Raw genomic sequence first — 23,330 nt, forward strand, 5'->3', positions numbered from 1 at the left:
TTTTTTTAGGCAGCTTTGCAAAGATATAAATATATTGTTCAAGAAGAGTGAGTTAGAAATTGAATTAATTTGCTCTGAGTCTTAAACTTAGGATAACTTTATTCCTACATCCTTTGTAAAACCCAAAACTTTGTTAAAAAAAAAAAAAAACAACAGGTTCTGTTGTGATGTGTTTTGTTTTCCTAACACAGAGGCCACTAGCTTCAGGTTATGCTATTCATTCAGCTTCAAAATAGAATATATACTTTCTGAAGATCCCATTCTCTGCATTCATTGCTGCTGGAGAGTCTTCGCAAATACCCTTGCCAGTAGACATAGCTGTCAGCCTGAGAAAAGGAAAGGAATGGTGAGGGCGGGAACAAGGCAGGAGTGGAAAATAAGTTGCCAAGAGAAAAAAGCTGTACTTTCAATTCTCAAATTGAAAGTTATTTCTATTCAGTCAAGTCTTGTGAAATTATTCACAGTAAAGATTAATGATTCCTTACAGATAGGGGTAGGCCTTAGCCTCCCCACTAGTTTCTCCTGACAAAATCCATTATGCAGTGATGCTAGTGGGAAGCCAGCAGGGGCGAGCTTGTTGAAACACCTTTGGGATGGAGAGCTTTAACCTAGAACCTGGCACAAAGGAGCTGTTCCAATACACAGCTTTGGAATGTTGGAGAAAAGGGTTCACAGCAGCATTTTCAGATGCAGCCAACCAGGTACCCAGAGCAAATTATTTGCTTGTGGATTTACCAGTGGGGAGATGGAAAACCACAAATAGGGATCCCTCCCTGACCTCAGCTAGCCAGATGTACAAATGCATTGATGGGTTCAAGTGCAGTGGTGGCTAATCCATTCTCATTTTGCTCTTTGTCCATCTCTGTTTCTTTAGAACACTGAGAGTAGAAAACAATTTGCTTTGCCAGGAGAGAAAAACCTCAAAACATAGTTCTCAGCACAATCAGTGTGCAGGCTGAGACCCATCTCGGTGTCACAGATGGCTAGTCCTGGTTCTCGTCATGATGCTCGTCTCTTTGCCCAGTGCCATGCCACTAAGCCATGCCCTTGCACAGTGCCAAGCTGGCAACTGACCAGGAGCTCACTCTTGGGTCATCAGCAGCCTCTTTTACTATGACATCGCTCCTCTGCTCTCTTACTTAGAGGTGAGCTGATAATTTATTAGGCAGGACAGATTTTACAATTTGGAATAACTTTGGCAATTATATCTCCCGAAGAAATCCAGTAGTTCCTGTTTGGGATATGAAATTATTTCCTCTACGGCCCATGGTTCAATATTGACTTCTTACGAATATTTATATTCCTAGCATCTTAGCTTCACTGCCAGCAAGAATGGCAGTTCCATTGAAATAATAGCTGTAATTATTTGATAGTTTCTTTCTTTTTTTTTTTTTGAAAGCAGTACATCCTTCAGCTTTCACTTTTATACTACATTAGAAATTAGGAAGTAGCCTAGCTGTGAAAACTGATGCTAGAAATTGTCCATCCATCATAAGGAATGATCTTTTCTCTGAGGGGATTTTTCTACTGGACTGCCAAGTGCATAATATTCCCCTGGAGCGAGGCTGCAACCACTGTGACACAGCTCATGATATTTAATTCTCGAGGGCCTGGCAGCCTGATGCACAGGGGTGCTAATTGTGCTCTATAGTTATCATCGTGTCTTCAAGCCCAGAAGGTCGGAAGAGCTTATCTAATCCTGGGGTAGAGGAGCAATTAAAATCCATCCCAGCCAGGAGAGCTTCCACAAAATCCATTATTCCTGCCATACTTTTAGGTCCTCCAAGGAAGGATACTGGATGAAACAAGCCATAGAAGCCTGCACTGTATTCAAGAAACGTATTGAGCATGAATTCTGTGCCAGGTGCTCTTCTGGAAATTGAGGATATGGTAATAGGAAGAGAAACACAGACCCTGGTCTCAAGAACTCACTTGCTGGTGGGAGGCAGACGGGAATTAAGGGAGGGGGCAAACAGTGGGTGGAAACCATTTTAGACTGGTAGTTAGCCAGGCCTTTCTGAGAAGGTAACACTTCGGCGAGACCTAAGTATCAAGGAAGAGCCACCTGTGGAAAGTTCTGAGGGAAGAGTATTCTAGATAGAGGAAACACATCTTGCAGAAGCCAGAAGGCAGGAAGGAATTTGGCCAGTCCAAAAAATGGGAAAAAGAAAGTGTAGGTGGCACATTGAATCAGAGGGAGAGGGGCTGAGATAGGTAGGAGAGGGAGATGGGCAACAGATCACCTGTCCCTTCAGGCCAGGACAAGAGGTGTGGATTTTCTTCTAAGCGTAGTGGATATTAAGCAGTAGAGTGGCATGATATGGGGGTTTCAATTAAAAAATAATAATTCTGGAAAAGAAATATAATAATAATAATAACAATAATAATAATGATTCTGGCTACTTTGAAGACAGTGATAGGAGGGCAAGAAGGGGAAGGCAAGATTAGAACTAACAAGCGGGCAGTTAAGTAGGCCAGGCTAAAGGTTGTCGTGGCTTGGACTTGGTTGGCAGCGAGCAGGTAATGAAAATGCATGGATTCGGGACCTGTTGTAGTCAGTGCTTGCCCTCGCTGAGAAACTCAGCATTAAATCTGGATGTTGAGGTCACCTGCAACCGAGATGTGCATACTCTGTTTTCTGTTGCCCTCACCACCTGGATGCCTTGTAATTGGTTTGTACTGGTTTTGTTTGGTAGAGAAGGAAACAGGGGCAGAAGTAGTAGCAGTGATAGCATTCCAGCATAGGAGTGTAAAGCAGAGCAGCCAAACAAAGTAGCCAGGTCCCCAGAACTGGGTGGGATCCCAGGCTCTACCACCCACTACCTATGTGACTTTAGACTCATTATTTACCTTCCCTGGGTGTTTGTTTCTTAATCTATAATAAGACTATTAGGATAAGAATACCTATCTTATAAGATTGTTAAAAGGATTAAATAAATTGATGCATAATGTCAGGCACAGATTAAGTGCTCAATAAATAAATGTTAGCTTTTGTCATTATTGTGGTTCAACTAAACCCCCTTCTCTACCCCACCCCATCCCTTCTGCACCAAGTGACACATAAAATGACATATCAACATGTGCTTTTCCTTTTAGTTACCAAACAGGAGAAGGGACTACATAGAGATTTTTTTTTTTAATTTCTTAAAAGGAGAAGAGGAACTAACATTTAGGAAACTCTTGCCACTGGACAGATGTTTAATACAGTTGTATCTCATTTAGACCTCTCTGTAATCAAAATAGTTACCATTTATTGGTAAGCTTTTTATATGCAGTACCTAATTGCACCTTCAGAAGTACTCTGCTAGGAACATGTGCCTGTTTTACAGATGTGGAAGGTTGAGGGGAGTGAGGGGAGGAAATTGCCCTGCCAAGTTCTCACACCTAGTGAGTTCAAGAGCCAAGACTTGAGCCAGCTTTGTATGACATCACAGCCTTTCCTCTTTCTCCTAAAGAGTGGGTTAGAGACAAACTTTACCAGGTGACTTCCGGTTATCTCTCAGACCCATTAAAAAAAAAAAAAGGAAATCAAGTTTCACTCTCACTTTCCCTCATGCCAGCCAGCTCAGGTCTTCATTTATTCTTCGACTCGTCTCCAGTCCAGAAGGTCCTGAGCTAAATTCCCAACCCAGTTAGCTTGCATTGATCATTCATTTTGATGTCATCAGGCAAGGGCCCATCATCAATGTGAATTCATTATGTGCTTCTTAGAAAGTAAACTAATGAAGGTTGGAAATCACTGAATATCTTTTGCTTTTTCATGTGGTCAGTCTTTTCACATTATTCTCACAGTATTGCTCTTGGCAGTATAGCTAAGGATCCATTGATGGCAGCATTGTAAAATAAATCTATATCATGTAATTTATAACTTGATCATACAAACTCATTTATCTTGATATTTGGGCATAATTCTTCTTTATCATAAACTTTCATCTTATTAGTTATTCTTTTTCTAATACTAGAAAATAGACAATTTCAGTTCATGGTACCTTTGTTTCTTTGGTGGTTTTCTTTTTTATATTTATTCCCACAAAATAGAATTGATGAATTAAAATAAAATAGTATTATAATAATCCTTAATATTGAGACATTTTTAGATATTTAAGCATTAGATTACAAGAAAATCTAAGAGATTTTCTCATTGAAAAATTATTAAATTGTCAGAAAACCTCTGTTGCCCACTTCTTACCCTTGTGAATCTTGTCTTTCTTTGCAATCTGTGAATAAACTGCCCTGTTTTGTCTTGCTGAAGCCAAGCCAGCCATAGGCATACAAAGGTATTAGAGCACTTAAACATTGTAGGGGGATCTGACAAGCATAAAGATTTATAACCAACAACATCATTAGCACAAAGGAATTGCCTGATTGAACAGGTCGGAGACCTGCCTGAAACATCCTAATAGGCTGGAGTGATATTCAGAAGATGTGACTAGTTAAGGGCACCTAATATAGAAAGCAAGCAATCCATGGAAATGAGTGACTTGGACACAGATGAAAGGTCTAATGTAGCAATGACAGGTAGCAGGAATCCAGGGAAGGGGGGGGTGGATGGGAGCAAAGGACTTTAGATTAACCAAGAGACCTACATGGATCAACTGGTACAACACAATTAAAACCCTGGAAGATAAAAAGAGATAGAGTGATCCATATAGGATCACACAGCATACCAAGCAACACAGCCGGTGACAAGAAACGTGTTTGTTTGAGTCAGAGTCTTAGCTTTGGCCTCAGGAGAAGTCAGAAAAGTTGAATTTGTAGAGTGCAAAACCCTGTTCACCCTTTTGCACACTCTTTTATAGGGAATACATGAGATTTATTCATCCTCTGGTCCTTGGAATAAAATAGCCATGATAGAAGCTAAATCTAAGATATAGTTTTAATTTAAGATTTTGAAGGCTTTAAACTTCAAATGTGGTCTGTACTACCAAACAAGCAGAGCTGAAGACCTTCCAACCCCGCTCTGAGAAGGACCAGTGCAGCATCTCTGGAGAGCTCTATGTGTATGGTTCTCTCTAGATCAACCAAACCCCACAATTCCCTTGCCCCTCTCTCCTTGCTGTTCCCCTTTTCTCCAAAGAATTAAAAGAAACAGAAACAAAAGGTATTAAAAGCTACTAAAGTAAGGGACATGACTAAAACTACTACTTGGAGTCAGTAATGAAACTCAGATTATTTTCAATTATAGTCTCAGGAATGATTTAACTCTTGCATCATCTTAGGAATGCACAGATCGCTCGGAGAAAACCACCCCGAAGAATCTCCTGGTATGTGGCAGGCAATAGAATAGACGTTTACAACACAAAGATAAAAGAGATGTCAGAAGATACAAAGATAAGAGATGTCCACCACCCTCAAGAAGTAATGTTTAGAGACTGCCCACTCTGAACAAAGCACCATGCTACTTAGTGCAGATGATGAAAAGAGGCAAGCCACTGCCTTCCCCTCAAATTTCAAGTTTTCATGGAGGAGACAAAAAAATGCATATGGAGAAAGGGTGTCTGTGGTAGGTTTTGAAGAGTCACATAAACTTTGACATTTACCGAAGGACTTTCTGTGTGTCAGGCACCGTTGTGGTTGCCTTGTATGTACTAATCTATTTAATCTATGTAACAGTCCTCTGAAGTGGATACCAGGTATTAAATGATCTGCATTTTATGAATGAAATGAAGACTGAGTGATTTCATGAGATCACCCAGCAAGTATTTGGTAGAATCAAGGTTTAAATCCACGCTGTTCAAATTGTATCCACATTCATACCTATGCCTAGATTTATATCTGTCTTCAAAAACAGGACTGGTGTCTGAAGGCTGGAACAGTCAGAGAAATCTTCATGGTAGGGGTTTTTCATGAGCTGGATTTTTATGGCTGAGTGGGGAGTTTAGGGAAGGACACACCAGGAACAGGGGCTCTGATTCAGGGAGCAGTATGTAGCAGCTAAAGGGCACGAAGGCAGAATGGACCAATGGTACTTGGGGTCAGAGAAGCCCAAGTTCTAGTCCTGCCTCTGCTGCTGGGTTGCTGGTAGGGCTTTGGTAAAATCCACGCATCTCCCACAAAAAGGAAATTAATAATAATAATAATAATAATAATAATAATAATATCTGTCCTGCCAGGTTAGTGGAAATATTTGGCAAGATGACACATGCAAAGGTATCTTAATGATACTTTTATTTGTGTGCGTATGTGTGTGCACACATGTTTAAGACCATAAGTACATTAGCCAAGATTGGAAAGTTTATGTTGTGCAGTAAAAGCAGACAATGAGGAGATTCTCAGCACGTCGTGGGGGATTCTGACTACAAAATTATCCAATGAGTGAGAGGTATTGTATAAGCTCTTTGAGAAACTCAATCTGACCATTCCTGCGCATTTGATTTGGGGAGAGAGAAAAGACACAGTGGGAAGGTATTTTAGAAGTAGAAAGGAAGCAATGAGTATGAAATATGTGATTCTTTTCTATAAAATTCATGTATTCATTCACTCAAGAATGCTCAGATATTCATTGACTACAATCTGGTACCAGGCCCTGTTGTAGGCATTGCACTGCAGCAAGGAACGAAACAGCCCAGATCCTTATCTTTGTGGGGTTTATATCCTAGAATAACTCATTAATATAAAAACATGTGTATTCAAAAATAAGAAAAAGGAATGTTGAAGAAAGTGAAATGTGTTAGAAGAAGATATTTCAAAGCCAGTTGTGCGATTTCTCTTTAACCAGCCCACCCAAATCTTGTTCATGCCTGCCTGGTCTAACCTTGGGTACACCTTAGTGAGCTTCAAAGAGGAGGGCTAACGTCTTTTCACTGTGTTTTAAATAATGTTCACAGCCTCCCAATTGCATCCAAACCAATTCCTACTTGTTTTTTCTTTCTGCCGCTGGATCTGAAAGCCCCGGGAGGCACAGCTTCTATATGTTGTTCACTAGCCTCTTGCTTTTGGGCTGACTAGCTCACCTCTCTCCCAAGACACAACAGCTGTGCTTTTCTTAGGAGAAGCCTTAAAACGTCCTTCTCTATGCCTGCAGTGACTTTATTCCCCCTCTTCAGGTCACCTACTCTGGATTTGTTCTCATTCCTACACCATTTTCTTAACCAACTAGAAAAAGGTCCTTTGGATATTAAAAAAGAACTAAGTACCTTTTCCTTCTGCTTCATGTTTGAAGTCTAGTTTTAGTAAAAAGCTGTGTTGCATAAAATTATTTAAGTCACTTATGAGCTTGTCTAGCATCCCTGTCTTAGCTAAATGTTTTCCTCAATAAGCGGCTTTTATGTTTTTCCTCTTCATTAAAGAAAAATGAGTAAATAGATCTTCTTTCCGACAGGTAAGCAGTTGTTTTTCCTATGTAAGGAACCGTAAGTGTGAAAGAGGATTGTTTTTCAAATTGGCAAGTATATATTAAGCCCCAAAGAAGCTAGAAATTATTAACAATGAAAGTGAACCAGAAGACACAAGAGCATACCCTGTGTGAAGTTATGTTCTCCAAGGAGACGTAAATTCATGAACATAAACACCATTTCTGTGGCTCTCCCAGTCTGGCTTTTTATCGCAGGACTCTGAGCAGTGCCCACACTTACAGCACTCTTAATAATAATCATTGAGCTGAATGATCCCTCATGCTCACGACATCTCTGAGATGGCCTCTGTTACAGATGAAAAAAGAGAGACTCAAATTCAGCCATGAGTGGTGATGTCAGTATTTGAACCCAGGCTCCTAGACACCACCACGGTAAGCAGTAAAACACCACATCTTGCAGTTCAAATATTGGATGTCTCAGGAATGTATCAATGAGAAAGGACAATGTGAGTTGCAATGGGTCGCCATCGACTTTATTGAAAAGGTAGGCCTTATGACTTGTCCCTCCTGAACCTTGCTGATGTATTTTGGAGCACTTAATCAAGTGTTTGGTCCCTGGTGCGGTAGCGAATACATTTTTGAAAATTAGCAGTCATTTTTACTTAGAGTTTGGCATCCCTAAATGACTCGTCATCATTTTGCACATTCTTTTGATTCCATAATGTTGTTTTCCTCACCTTGAATTTATTGACACCGATTCATTTTGCCTTGACATTGGCATTAACAGGGAAATGGCTTTGTTTCATCCTATTATAAAATCACCTCCCAAGACTTGGTTCGACATTGTCAGGAGGTAGTTGTGGTGACAGCAAGGCCACAACAGACAAGAGTGAATTACAGTGATTCCCGGGGAAAAAAAAATCATTAAGAAAAGTTACTGCTGTGTGATTTCAGAAACTATTTGTCATAACTTAAATATCCCTGCTGTTTAAAAATCCTAAGAGGGCTTAGACCATATTTAGAACACTCCTGCCAAGTATATATAGGAAAAATTAAGTCTCTAAGGAGACATTTTAGCTATAGCTTGACAAACAGGAACCTCAAATTATATTTTAGCTTTACACAGTTCTCCAAGCCATTGAAATTCTGTCTCAAAAAAAAAAAAAAAAAAAAAAGCATGTGAATTAATGACACAATTATCTCCTTTCAGTCACAGGTACTCAGATTCCTAAGGCCAAGTATCAAAGGCCTGTAGTATTACTCTCCCTCCCCCTCAGAATGTGGCCTGTTTCACAGATTTGCCTTCGGCTACATGGACTGTCACTCATGAGTCCCACGTCATGTCAAAGAACACCAACTCTTTCTACCTGCATTCTTCTTTGGTGGTCTTTTGCCTCCATCCCGATTCCATCTGGATTTTTCCTTTAGCCTATGTTCTGAATTTAACTGGTTATCTTCCAATTTAAAAAAAAAGTCACTAGTCTCCTTCAGGGCCCGGTCTTTTCCACCTCCATGTGGCCGACATGCCAAGAGTATAAGAGCTAATACATTTTGTCTGATGAAAAATGGAAGGGGTGCTTCTGGTCCCCTGGCTCAGCCGGCCCCTTTTGCTTCTTCCCCTCCCTGCACCCCTTCCCCAGGTACATAGTGTATCCTTGAAGGAAGAAACCCAGCCAAGTCCCCGTACCCTTCCTGCTGGAGCTCCCCGTGGGGAGAGCAGGTGTGGAAGGCCTGACAAGCCTTGGTGGAGGAGCTGGGCTGCTGCGGCCTGGTGGCCGCCACTCCTTTCCGTGTCCCCTGTTAGCTTCCTCTCCCTTTCCCTGCCAGGCATTTCACCCCTGCCCTCAGGATCTCACCTTACCTCTGCCTCCTCGTGCTCAGGAGTGAGATGAGGCCATCGAGGGACTGCTCCCTCACTTCCCACTCTCCAGTCTGTCCATGTGTGTCCATTCCCACCTACCGACCTCCTGGACTATCTGCAAGTAATAGGCACATGACCACCATTCAGAAAAAAGGCAGAGAACAAAAGACGTATTTTATCTGCATGGTGAGTGAATAATTTATTTGGGTATCAGTTTGGTCCCAGGGACAGTTCTCAGTAGGACTCTACAGCCACGATGAGCAGGTCGGACGCGACACAGGCATGTAGGACGCGACACAGACTCGAGCTGCTTGCAGTGGGTTCTCTCTGGGCAATGAGGCCAGCCTCAGAGCCCCTTTGGGAATGGTGGGCAGAAATTCCAGCCCAGTCCTCCTGGGACCTGCCGGTGTAAGACGTCCATCTGCCCCACATCCTCTCTAGCAGTTAACACTAGGTGGGCCCTCAGACTACGAATCCCTTTAGCTCAGAGGCTCTGCTGCTTCCAGCCACACCTGACACTGGGCAGTCTTCCGTAAGGCAAGGAGTCCCAGTGTCCGGGGCTTCCTCAGGATTACAGGATTGTGCAGGAACTCTTCTGTCTTTCCTGAGATTGTGTGTGTGTGTGGGGGGTGTGGTTTCAAGTTTTTCTTTAAATCCCAGTTAGGGAACATATTCGGGGATCATTTTTGTAGACATTTAAGATAACTGGGAGTTTGACTAGTAATATATATGAATGGCACAAATACTGAAAGATGGCAAAATTTGGTCATTTGGATCATTTCTTACTTGCATCACCTTGACCATCTCGGTAAAACACGCCTTTTATTTTCTCAAGTAACAACAGTTCTTTCTACTGACCTTTTTAATATCTTCAAAGGGCTACCTATTTATTCTTGGCCATTTGGAAAAAGTAAAAAGCAAAAAGATGGAAATTAAAATTACTAAGACCACCTGCACTCCCACCAGCCAGAGCTCAACACTGGTGGCATTTGGGTGCAGTTGTCCCAGCACTTCCCAGGTCTGTATGGCATGAGGCATGCGTGGAGGTGCGTGTCTGTACTTTGGGGAATTGTGCTGGATAAACACTTGGGCTGCTTTTCCTCCTGATATAGTGTCATACACACTGAAACACTGACTGATAAAAAAAAAAAAGAAACACTGACTGATACCTTGATGTGTGTGCTGCATCGTGTGTGACTAAGCCTTCCAACGAGCACCATCTTTCACCTCGGGCAAGAGTAGAGGCCGCACCTGTTTATTAAACTAGACAAGTGCATTTTCTGATACCAGATGAGAAACTCTGTGATTCCTCAGCACCGTTTTTATGAGCACCTTGCCTGTGCCCGTGTTGGAAGGTGTTGACCTTAATAGGATTTCAATACATCACTAATGATCGCTTTGGGAAAAGATGCCCAGCCTTTGGCTGTGTGGGATTCTCGGTGAATTCATCCTTTCTCAACATAAGCAAAGGCTTTTTTTTAAGGTTGCAAAAGCTGAAAACCTTGGAGTATTTGGGCACTGCTTTCCTGTCCCTTCATTTGAGCCACCTGTTATTTCTCTCAGGCTAGCTGGGTTTCTGCCTACTGCACACATAGGCTCCTTCAAAATGAACGTGGCTTTGTTTTTAATGATGTTTCGAGTAGTGTTTCCTTTGACTGGACAAGAGCAAGTGTCACTCCCATAATCAGTGCTTTGAGAATAGAGGAATATGAATAGAATGGCTTCTCTCTTGTCAGAACTGATGTACTTGATTACTCACACGTGTCTGACCACCCAGCTGACAGCTCCCACATTGTTCCCTACAGCCCCTTCAGCTCTGCTCCTTGGCCTCATTACACTGACACCAAGTTGGCTGGATGCTGTCACACGGGAATCATGCCACCAGCACCACTTTCCCCAGATGGATATAGACACAGACAGCAGCATAGCTTGAGAGCAGGAGGGCAAGGATGTTTCCAACTGATGGCTTCCAAGTTGCAGTCTAGATCCTGTTTGCCTCTGTACTTCTGCCCTGCCTCACCAAAGCAGGAGCTAAAGCAGGGCTGCGGGGTAGTGCTCCCCACCCCTACTACCCTGAGTGCACGCCTTCTGTCCCCTGATCGGTAAAGGAGAATGCACACTGAGAGGACACGAGTCACCTTTGAGAAGACAGGCGCTGCCTATCCAAGCCAACCTTGCAAAACCTTGTGGAGGACATGACAGCTGAATACAAATATTCAAGCACTGAGTGTTTGACCCCATGCCACCTCAAGATTTGTACCCGCAGAGGACATACACAGATGCTGTCTTTGAGGGAGGACATTGGCCTCCGTTTTCACTTGAGCACCTTGAATTGGATAGTGATGAATTCCTTGTCTGGCAGGGTTAGAAACAAGAACCTCACTCTTCCGCCCTGGGCTTCTAGCACTGGGGTCTGGCGGGAGGTGTTGAACATTAGCAAAGTACACTTAGGTTGTGTTTTCTATTTTTTAAAACACCTCCACCTAATTCATCTTGAGGTGCCCAGTAACTGCAGGACAGGCATTACTATTCTTGCTTCAGAAGTAAGGAAAGAGAGGCACAAAGAGGTGAAAGGATTTCCCCAAGTTCATGGGGACCATGAACTACAGAGACCCGACTTGAGTCACAAGTTCTCTTCACCTCATTCCCTTGACATCACCTCATACGTTTAGTACAAGTCAGGCGAAAAACTATGTCTGCTCCATGGGGCACCAGGTAAGACTGCTGGGCAAAACCGGCCAAGGCAAAACAGCCACCTGAGTCATCACCAGGACTCATGATACGCATCACGTATTTGATGACAAAGAGGAGGAATGCCTCATTCTTTGCCTCTTAAGACAATAGGCTCTCCATGAAAAACATGCACAAGAATTGTAAAGTCCAAGAGAACTTTAGAAAATACCTACTTCCAACTCTTTCCCTAACTGTCTAGCTGTCTTTAGAATGCGAGGTCCACTGAAGCGGCTGCACTGTCCGCCTGGCTCCCACTACGTGCCCATCGTCTAGGACACTGCCTGCTTGCATGGCGGAGGGACAGATCAGCAGATGCTAACAAGTGGCTGCGTGACATGCCCAAGGCCTTACAGCAAAGCAATGGCTGGTCAGAACTAGAACCCAGGTTTCATGACTCGTAATCAGTGTTTTCTCCACTGTTCCATGTCATGAGTCATGGCCAGACGTAAGTGAGAAAAGATGGGGGGAAATGCAGTTAGTGTACCCAGAATTCAAAAGAGGCAATTAGACACCGGCCTCAAAGAGTCTTCCGTACCCCGGGAGCTAACCTGCAGGCTCGGTTTCATATGTCACGGCTCACAACCAGGGCTGAATAAATGGGTCATAATCATAGCTCTTTATCTCCCTGCCACAAAATCTCAAATGCCAAAATCAGAACTGAATGTTGCACACATGCCTTTGTTATTAGCCTGTTTGGTAGAGGTTATTCACTCTTTGACGTTTCTTTGAAAAGGACGGGAACAATTTGGAACATCTTTCTCCTGGCAATCCTGGGCTTGTTTCAGGTGGTGAAGGTAGAGGTCACTTTATTAATACAACCATCAAGGAAGGCTGTCATGGCAACGCATTGCATCGATCCCTTGAAGTGCCTGAGACAAAGCCAAAAAGAGAAACTTTCAAGTCTATAAATACAGACCCAGCATTGCTCAAGCATAGCAGCTCACTGACAGGGCGAACCCGAATGTATGGCTTTGAATGAGACCCAAACACAGAAAAGAAAACTTCCCTTTTGTAATGTCATGGATCATCGGAAATAAGTGACCCTTCAGGTCACCAAAGAAAAAAAGAAGAGAACAATCAGCAACACTAAGTTCTGGCTGGTGCCCATTTTGAGCACAGGGGTCCCCACCTTTATCCACCTTTCCATACCTTCCAGAAAGGACGAACAGAGGGAAAGGGGAATCAAGGCCCCATCATTCACATTTTGATAAGAGATTGCAGCTTGGGAAGAGGGAACTTGTATGACAATCAAGGAACCTACAAAAAAACCAGTTAGAGAATTGAATAATTTAGCTACATCCCTGTGGCTCATTATTGAAGCCAGAGGAAAGACAAGAAGTGAAACAGGGAGGAAGAAATGCTGCTCATTCCTATTTTTTTACTTTGAAAATTCTGAGTGTTTTTATAAACCCATAGCAACTACGGAAGCTTATTTATCTACTATTGTGGCTTGCTTACTGAAGCTGTGATCGGAGCTATTATAACACCTTGCCAAATACAGCCTTTCCACCAGGATTCCACACTTCATCTTTTAGCCGCATAACTGTTTGGGTATAACATTAATACTCTAACCTTGTCTATCAGGGGCCACAGATCATTTCAGTCGCTCCATTTGAAAGCATTTCTAATATTGAAGCTTCGGGGGGCTATAGGTTATATGGTGTGATATTGGACACATCGTGAGTGAATTATTTTTATCAATGGTAAAAGTATCCGTTAGAATATGGTCAAGCTAGTACCAAAGTGGGATCAGCGTTTCTGGTATCTAAGGATATTTTATCATAATAAAAATAATAGCGTCTAGCAAATAACAATTTGCATCCGATACAAGGTCAAGCATTGCAGAAGGGAGCTAAAGACAAACCTTCCCTGTTTGCTGAGATAGCACACTCTTAGGTTGTCAATAGCAATGAAGAAAGAATAAGGACATGTTTAATGTAAACACTTCCCCGAATAAGGTCAGAGCTTCCAGTTTGAGATGAATCCACACAGAAGGAAGTTAAGGAGGTGATAACGGCATGGTGTGTGTTGGGTAGCAATCCCTGGTTGGATTTTTAACCTGCAGTGACCTGCCAGATGACAGGGGGTTAGGTTAGGGCCAGGATTGTAAGTGGTGTTTATCCCCGTGCTGGTTCTATCAGCTGGGGGAGGATGCCCAAAACCTTCCGCTGCGAGGAATCCTGAAGGCGATCCATGGCACCCCAATCCATGACTGCCGTGGTAGGTAGCTGTGCCTTCTGCCTAGGGGAAGGGGACAGGCAGCTTATCCAACACATTCGCTATTCCCAACCTGGGCCTTTGGTGTTTGGGGTCACATCTTCTGCATGAGCTGATGGGTATTTAGAGCTCCGCCCAAATGCAGAAGTCTGGAAGATGGGAGACTTGATGCTACCGACACATACGGCTCCGTCACAGGGCGGTATGCAGGCCGAGGAGCCGGCCAGGACACCCGGCAACCCCCGCCCCCCCCCCCCTGAGGACTGCAGACATGGCCTGTAGCGTCTTGAGGAGCCTGGGACGCACACTGCACCTCTCCGTTTCCTGGGTTTCTCTGAATGCGTCTCCTACGTAAAGAGCACTAATCTGTAAATCAGGAGCCCTGACTCTAGCCCACATTCTTCCCTAAATTGTTTTCAGTTTCCTCATCTAGAACTCATCTAGTTTCTGGAGTTTCCCCAAGCCCTGATTTTACTGTTCCTCACAGAGCAAGGTAGAGCAAATTACACGGCGAGGGTGGTTTTGGTGGTTTTGGTTCCTCCCTCCTATTCTTTGGTTCTTAGCAGTGCTAACAGGTGTGTCTTAAAACCCACCTTTCTGTAGTTCTTCTGCTCCAAGGATACTCACTCCACTCTTCTATTTCAACTTCAAGGACTTACAGTTGCCTCTGATTCCCATGGCTCTGCACCAAAAAACTCACTACCTCTCTGTGATCTGCAATCACCAAGACATCTTCAGTGCCCTTTGCCCAGTATACATAAGGACAATTATTCCTCTTCATTGTTATGGCTGACACCCTGATCCAGAACGTCATCATTTTGCCATCAACATTAATTGAAGAGGGATTATTCTTTGTTGTAGGGGGCTGTCCTGTGCATTGCAGGATATTTAGCAGCATCCCTGGCTTCTGTCTACCAGAAGCCAATAGCATGCCCTCCCCTGAGGTGTGACAACCAAATGTCTGAAGACATTGTCAAATGTCCCCTGGGAGACAAAAACATCCACTGTTGAAAAGCGCTACCTTAGACTGACAACCAAAGACCTCTGTTAAATGTTTATTCCTTAAATTTCTCCAAACCTTGTTTTAGCTATTCCAAAATCCCTTCTGTCAGATTCAGTCAAGAACACGTAATGCCTATTTTGTAATTTCCTTCACCCAACTCCATGTGCCACCCTTCCTCTCACACTCTCCCAGTCTGTTTATTTATCCCTAGATACAGTCACCCACTGCAGGAAGACTTCTAGGACTGATTTTATCCCCTCATATGATCACTGCATCTTGTTGATACCTTTTCTTCTCAGGACCCTTCATGAGGGCTTTTCATTCACTTCCAGTGGCCTAAATGCTGACATTCTTCAGTGTTCTATCTGGAGCCTTCATTTGTCCTTACTTTATATTCTACCAAGATTGGGTCTTCTGTACTCTTCACTTCACTTTTTCTAACAATGACCAACATCACTCCTGCTCCAAACCCACATCTCCACGATGACCTACCTCCTGAATGATTAACTAGTTTTTCTAACTAAGAAAAAGAGCCCAGAAGAAGAGCCTACAGACCCCCTCAAAGTCATTAGGTCCAAAAAGGTGCATTTTCTTCCCTGATCAAAGTCTTCCTCCAACTACTTTTCTTAATAAATTATATTTTGATGGATCCAAATACTGAAAACAGGAACCTCAGAATCTCTTGTATCCACTTCAAACCACCTCCATCCAAATCTATCCCCTCTCTCTCCCCATTGCTCTAACCAGACCAAGCCCATTCTGTTGAAGCATCCAGGCTCCTCGCCTCCAGTCTGTCCTTCCTCTGGCCAAGCCTCACCTGTTTTTCTCCCCATTAAAACACCACCCCACACATAGGTCTCTGGCCACTTCCCGTTGCCTATTGTCTAAATAAACTCTGTGGTGTGTGTTATGTAGAACCTACATAACCAGACGGCAGCCTGCCTCTCTGGTCTCCATTTGCCCTGTTGCACATCCAACGCTCAGGCCACACCAGTCCACTTGCTAGTGTGTTCCATGTGTCTCTCCCTCAGGCCCTTGTCAGAAAACCTGAGAGAGCAATTAAGCAGGTGTTTTGGAATTTAGAAATGATAAGAGAGCACTGTAGTCCCTCTTGTAGAGTTAGTAACTGTGTAAGCAGGGAGCAGCACTACTCCTGGGCAGAGGGAAAATAGGAAAGAGGATGGGTGATTAGAAACTAACAGGACGGAGGGGAGACCCCACAGATATGGGACCTGCATCTCTGAGAAGACATAGTGCCAGGGTGCTGGCTGGTACCTCTGAAACCTGGGCAGGGCCCCTCAGAGCTGAGCTTGAACATCCAGGGAAGGAATGCTGCTGAGTTGGCGTAGGAAGGAACCTTCCAAGGGTGGGAATAAAGCTGTTTCTGAATAAAGCTACACATGGGGACCAAATGCTGCTATACTGCCATCATCGAGTGACACTGTTAGGAAGAGCCATCAAATGGGTAAAAGGAAATCCCTTCACCATCTCTTGTGCCTCTAGTGGCCCCTACAGTGGAAGCCAGGAGCCAGCTTGCAGAAGGAAGGGTGGATTGAGAGTTGAGAGACAGTGGCATAATAAGCAGCACTCTGCCCCTGCACGTCTCTTTGTCTGTGCTCATACAGTCTCCCCAACCATGACGCCCCTTCTACCAGTATCTGCCTGGAGTGCACCATTGTTCAAACACAATCTCCTTCCCATCGTCTTTTCTAATCTGCCCCCAAATGATTATTTACATCAGCATCTCAGTTCCCCTAGCATTTTGCAAATACGTCTTTTATTCTCTTTTTTTTGCATCACAGTTATTTCTGCATGTTCTCTCTTTTTGTTTTCTGCCAAACTGTGAGCTCCTTCAGGGCAGGTAGAGTTACAGCCGTACAATCAAGCAGGGTGCCCGGCACACAACAGATGTTGGCTGAGGTGGATGGAATTGACAAAGGCATGCTAATGAAATTACTATTAGATCATTTCTTGCATATATTTTATCTTGCCAACCAGGCTTGAACTCCGTAAGAGCAGAGATCGTGCTTTATCATTTGTTATTTGTTCACGGTGTTTAGTACAAAGCTTCATATGCTGAAGAAGCGCTCAGTGATATTTGTTAGTCACCTAGTTTATTCATTAAGCACCACAAATCTGGTTCAAAAAGACATGAAGACGGAGGATGAATTCATGAATAGCAGGTAGGATCCGTAGCTAGGTTCAGATGTGCTTCTAGCACATAAGCCCAACAGAACGCTGTACATACAGGGAAGTTCTGTGTTTGTTGAATAGCACAAACAGGAGTCTAAATGTAGAAAGTCTTATAGTGAATTCTAAATAATGAAATATATTCTAGATTTGATTTTTCTGTTTATTTCTTGCAGAAAAAGTGTAGTTCTCCAATCCATGATATTATTAATCCTTTTGTTACATCTGTTCCTTGCATAGTTAATGAATTTCTTACAGTCACCAATATCAACTAGCAGATTATCTAAATGTAGGAAAGGTATTGGATTTTAACTTAATCACCAGCTTCTTGAAAAAAAAAAAGAAAGAAAGAAAGAAAGAGAAAGCTCTGTTCAACAACTGATTTACATTCAAGTCCAAGAAGAAAAAATAGCTTTTTTTTAAAAAGGGGGGAGCAATATTTAATTAACTATTGATTTCTTCTCAATTATTCAAGGCAAGCAATTATCGATATTGATAGAACAGATATTTTCCTACCTCTAGTGCCCAAATGAAAGGAAATATCCCATTCAGCAATGTGCTGCCTGGAACAAGAAATGCTGAGAATCTTTAACTGTAAATGGGAACAGTTATTTGGATCTAGTTATTCCATGTTACCCCAATTAAGCATATTTCCTGAAGTGTAAGCAAAACAAAATATGCTGAAAACCTATATATGTTTCTCAAATTAACAACAACCGGTTTTGACCAGGAGTTTAACCACTCTACACTTGGAGATTTTGCCTCACAGCTACAGCTCTTGACATTTTTAACCATGATGCATAAAATACTATAATTTGGGTCTAATATTCAAGATTTCTACCACCCACTGAGAGACAGCTTATATAATCATTAGAACCTCTGGAACACCACCTTGTATGTCAATATTTGGAGCCTGAAGGATGTAGTAGGCCTCAATAGTCACTTCTGACATTTACAGACAGCAAGTGTGGGTACTTTTGAAAATTGTACCAATACATTATGCAGCTGTCTTAGAGGTCGCCAAGGAATTACTGTAGAAGAAGGTAAAACAAGGCCCCATTTAGGGCACTTTGTTATTAACTCTGGGATCGTCCACTACCATCTTTCCTCAGCTCATTTGCACGCAGGGCATTAGCACATTTGTGTCTAGGAAGTGTCTTTTGAAGGTGACATGACTACTGAACATGATTAATGGACAAGTAACATTCTCTATTGAATTACTACTTGGGAGATTTTTTTAATACTTTGCACCTTGATAGTAATATTAAGTGTGTGTGTGCACGTGTGTATGTGTGTGTGTGTTTAATTCATGTGGTACCCCTGGGGAAATTTGACCATGACATCCTTTAAAAATGAAAAATGTTATAATTTATAAAAATCTACCTTTTCTGCTCTGCCCCTACCCCTCACTCCAGAGTGTGGTTCTATATATTAAGTGCTTAAGCAGCATATGTTGCTGGGAAGTGTTCTTGGCTCTTTTACTCTTTGTTGTTATTTTAATTTCCCTGGGTTCTATTTAACATTCTGCTAAATCAGTGAAACCTTGATTATCTAAAAGAATAGGAGACATGGACTTAATGAGGATAACCAGAACTTTGAAATAAGTAATTATTAGAGATGAAAATTAGATGACAGGGACCATGAATGAATTTTAGTATCTGGAATTGCTTGCTTGATTTATTCAAACCGATTCTATTAATTGACGGACATAGTGAAATTCTGGTAATCAGGGTCTCATCACCGCATTGTTTATTATTCTGGGAAATCAAGGTAACCTTGGACTCGACTTCCCACATTTACCAGGCAATGAATATCCTGATAGGCTTGTCAGGGGCAAATGTGACTGAGTGCTCGTCCTCACTCTCCTCCCATGGAACCACTTTCTCTCTTCTGATGTGGCTGCGCCTGCCTGGAGCATGCTGCCCGCCCCCTCCCCCAGTACCCCTGCCCTCCCCCTGCCCTCCCTCTACCCCCTCCCGCCCCCCTGCCCCCCCCCGTCCTCCCAGCCCCCTTCCCTCCCTTCTGCCCCCCTACCACCACCACCCCCCCCGCCCCTCATGCTTCCCCTTTGGCTCTGCCTTCCCGCATGCACATGCAGGGAGAATGGCCCACCCCTTCCGAGGTTCTTGGTCATTTTAGCAATACTGCTTTGCGTGGGAACTACCATCCATCTGGCTTTAAGACTCCGCATTCTTGGAGCGGGCACTTGTCCTGTAAAGAAGCAGGAGGCCCCAACGGGCCCCACTTCTACGGAGGAAGGACACCTGGCCGATCAGGGCTTCCCATTCCCTTGTGCCCGGTGGCCCGAAACGGGCGACGACAGCGTCCAAGGTCGCAGCCAGAATGTCTACGAAAGGGACAAATGTGATCAAAGCAGCGTAAAAATAAGCCACAAAGGCAGCAAACTACATTGGCTTGGAAATTGGGAGTCACGGGCTTAGTTGGGGCGGGGGGGAAGGCGGGGGGGGGGGACGGCGGCCCCCCTGAGATCTTGTTTTTTAAGCTGGAACCGTGATGTACCGGGTGACCTGAAATTGCTTCTGCTTGTCCTCCCCGCGGCCCGGCCCTGCAGCGAACGTCTGCGACAACGAGCTCCTGCACTGCCAGAACGGGGGGACGTGCCACAACAACGTGCGCTGCCTGTGCCCCGCCGCCTACACCGGCGTCCTGTGCGAGAAGCCGCGCTGCCAGGACGCGGGCTGCGGCTCCCGCGCGGGCCTCGCCGCCCGCCCGCCCCGCGGCCCCGCGCCCCCGCTGCTGCTGCTGCTGCTGCTGGCCGCGCTGCTCCGCGCCGCCGGGCCCCCGCTGCTGTGAGCCGCCCCACCCGGCCGGGCCCGGGGCCCCCACCCACCCCGGACCGCCCCCCCGGACCCCCCTCCCCCGGACCCGGATCCAGAGACCCGCCCCCCGACCCGGACCACCCCCCGGATCTCCCCCACCCCGGACCCCATCCAACCCCGACCTGCCCCGGACCCAGAGACCCGCCCCTGGACCCGGACCACCCCCCGGGTCTCCCCCAACCCGAACCCAGAGACCCGCCCCCGGACCCGAACCTGGACCCCACCCCACCCCAGACCCCCTCACTCCCACCCCGGTCTCAGGCCCGCACCCCCCACCCCGACCCCACCCCACCCCCGGACCCAGACCCGGACCCACCACCCCCTCCGGACCCACCCCGGACCCCACCCCTGGGCCCGGACCCCACCCCACCCCACCCCAGGGCCCCCCACCCCGGAGCCAGACCCGCCCTGGACCCGTCCCGGACCACCCCCCCGGACCCGGACCCAGACCCCGGACCCAGACCCGGACCCGGACTCGGACCCCGCCCTCCGGACCCGGACCCGGACTTGGACTCGGACCCCGCCCTCCGGACCCGGACGCCCCCGGACCCGGACCGCCGCGGCAGGGAGGCCAGCGCCCGCGGGCACCTGCCGACGCCACGGGGACCCCGCCGCCCCGCTGGAGCACCGAGCACAGTCAGGAGGCCTACGTGGACTAAGCCATATCCCCCAGGCGTGGACGGCGCGTCCGGGGGACCCGGCGGCGTGGGCAGCCGCGCCCCCGAGCGGCGAGGCCCGGGGCAGCCTGGAAGGACCGCGCACGCCCTGCACGACCGCGAGCCCGCGGGCGCCCACCCCGGCCGGGCGCTCTTCGCCGGGGCCGGAGGACACCGGCCACCAGCTGCCAGACTGGCCTGCTTCGGCCCCGAACCCCCTCCAACCTGTGCTTTAGTGAACGTTGCTCTGTAACCCTTGTTGGTTGAAAGATTTCTTTGTCCGATGTTAGTATTGCACACGTGTAACAGCCCCCCCAAAAGCTGAAGCCAGTCATACCCCGTGTATCTTAGCAGCACTGAGTCACCCCAGTGCGAGCACACACCCACCGTCCAAGAGTGGCTATAGGAAACAACAACAACAACAAAAAGAAAGTGTATCTATCCTTTTGTATTCAAATGAAGTTATTTTTCTTGAAATACTGTAAGATGTAGATTTTTTGTATTCTTGCCAATTTGTGTTACCAGACAATCTGTTAATGTATCTAATTCGAAGCAGCAAAGACTGACATTTTACTTTGTCCTCTTTTTCGTTCTGTTTTGTTTCATTGTGCAGAGATTTCTCTGTAAGGGCAACGAATCGTGCTGGCATCAAAGAATATCAGTTTACATATATAACAAGTGTAATAAGATTCCACCAAAGGACATTCTAAGTGTTTTCTTGTTGCTTTAACACTGGAAGATTTAAAGAATAAAAATTCCTGCATAAATGATTTCAGGAATTTGTATTGCAATTTCTTAAGATGAGAGGAGCAGCCAACCAAGCAGTTCCACTCTCCCTTTACTGGTTTCTATGTGGACTGAATACATTCAGCTGACGATTTTAGTACCCAGGAAGATGGATCGATGTTCACTAGCTTGGACAACTTCTGCAAAATATGAGACTATTTCCACTTGGGAAAAATTATAACAGCAAAAAAAAAAAAATCTAAGTGATTGCCAAGATCATGCCAAAGCCTGTTGGCAGAGTACTAAGAGACTTGATTTTTAAGTCATGCTATTTTCACAGATTGATGTGCTCATGTGACTGTAGGGATGCTGATCTATGTATCTTTGCAAATACAGTGTTTACGTGGAGCATCACGAGAGGCAACCTGGAGAGCCAGGGAAGTCGCAGGGAAATTGAGCGATTAGCAATTTGATTGAATATATTCAGACTTCGTATTTAGAGGAAATATCAAAATATTACAGCAGCAAGTAGGCATAACTGCTGTTCCTGAGAATAAAGTTTGTTTTATGTACCACCCAAGGCGTAATAAATTGTTTCTGCCTTTTATCAGGCCAATTACTGTGCAAGACAGCAAGGGGGGAGGGGTGCAGGGGAACCCTTGCCAGGTCTCGCAGTGGCTCAAAGAGTGTGTGCTCCGTTCCCAGCACGCTGTTGTCCGACAGGTTACAGATGTGTTAGCGGCAGCATCCCTTGGAGTCCAAAACAGTGTTGTCAGCCCAGGCCAGGGTCGTTCGGACAATGAAGTCCTATGTGATAGTGTTAGGTTGGAAGCCTGCTTCCAGGCTGAGCTCTTCACCCCACCATGCGGTGGGGAAGGGGGTGTCTTCTGATAAATAACCTGGGTAAAAACTAGATGAAGGAACATCACGTCTTATTGGTTTTGTTCCCAGAAAAGCCAATTCAAAAAAGGCAATAAAAGGTAAACAGGTAATGCCTGTGCTGCCTGCCACCCCACGTCTAAGTCGATTGAATGTTTGTTATTCAAACCAACAGTCTCTTTTGATGTAAGAAATAAGGGAAGATGGAAATAAATTAGAGCTCTGGCTTAGTGCCAGAGTGGCCAACCAGAAATTGGAGATTTACATTAGAAGCATAAACAGCAAATTATATTTCAGACTCACCAAAGAATACACATGAAAATGCTGATAACATACAGAGTTTGAGATTACTTATAATGAGGTGGATTTCTCATATTAAAATTGGAATTTAGGTTGTCTTATAGTTTATTAGCACAAACCAAAGGCAGACTGTGTTATTTCTAGCAACGATGCACTTTATCATTATCCACTCATGGCTTTGTCACAATGCTCAGGAATCAGACTCTGCACATTGCAATACATGGGATTCCAAAAGCTAATTCAAAAATTTAATGAAGGCTTGATCTAAATCAATTCATCTGCATTTTATCTTTATGAGGCTATAAGAATCTAAATTGATGAGGAATATCTTGCGTTCCATGTATTTAGATATAGTTTTCTGAATTTCCTGAAGTGATGTGATCTGCTTTTAATAAAAATTCACTTTTAGGTATATAACAAATGGAAATGAAATGTTCTTTTTAATCTGGATTCTCAAATTCTTCTAAAGGGTTTATTCCTTTGAAGAAACCCCTACTCAGTGGATTTTTATTCCTCTGCTGCTTCCCAGCATTCTTGCAAAGCGGGTTCCATCTCCCAGACTATGTCTTTGAGAACAGGATCGGGGTGAAAAGTGGGTACGAAGTTGTTTACACACCAAGGTCCCAGCTCT

At 44.7% G+C, this 23,330-nt stretch overlaps 1 protein-coding gene across 1 annotated transcript in view; it reads left to right on the top strand.

The window, feature by feature from the left end:
- The window catches only part of NTNG1 (netrin G1), a 298,389-nt gene extending 277,592 nt beyond the window's left edge, over positions 1-20,797 (top strand). The window contains exons 7-8 of the mRNA XM_055340644.1: positions 19,871-20,030; positions 20,587-20,797. Of these exons, the coding sequence (XP_055196619.1) occupies positions 19,871-20,030; positions 20,587-20,797 (371 nt within the window). The remainder of the gene's footprint in view (positions 1-19,870; positions 20,031-20,586) is intronic.
- Positions 20,798-23,330: the final 2,533 nt, after the last annotated feature.

Source organism: Nyctereutes procyonoides, unplaced genomic scaffold, assembly GCF_905146905.1.
Source record: "Nyctereutes procyonoides isolate TBG_1078 unplaced genomic scaffold, NYPRO_anot_genome, whole genome shotgun sequence".
In the NCBI taxonomy this organism is placed as follows: Eukaryota; Metazoa; Chordata; class Mammalia; order Carnivora; family Canidae; genus Nyctereutes; species Nyctereutes procyonoides.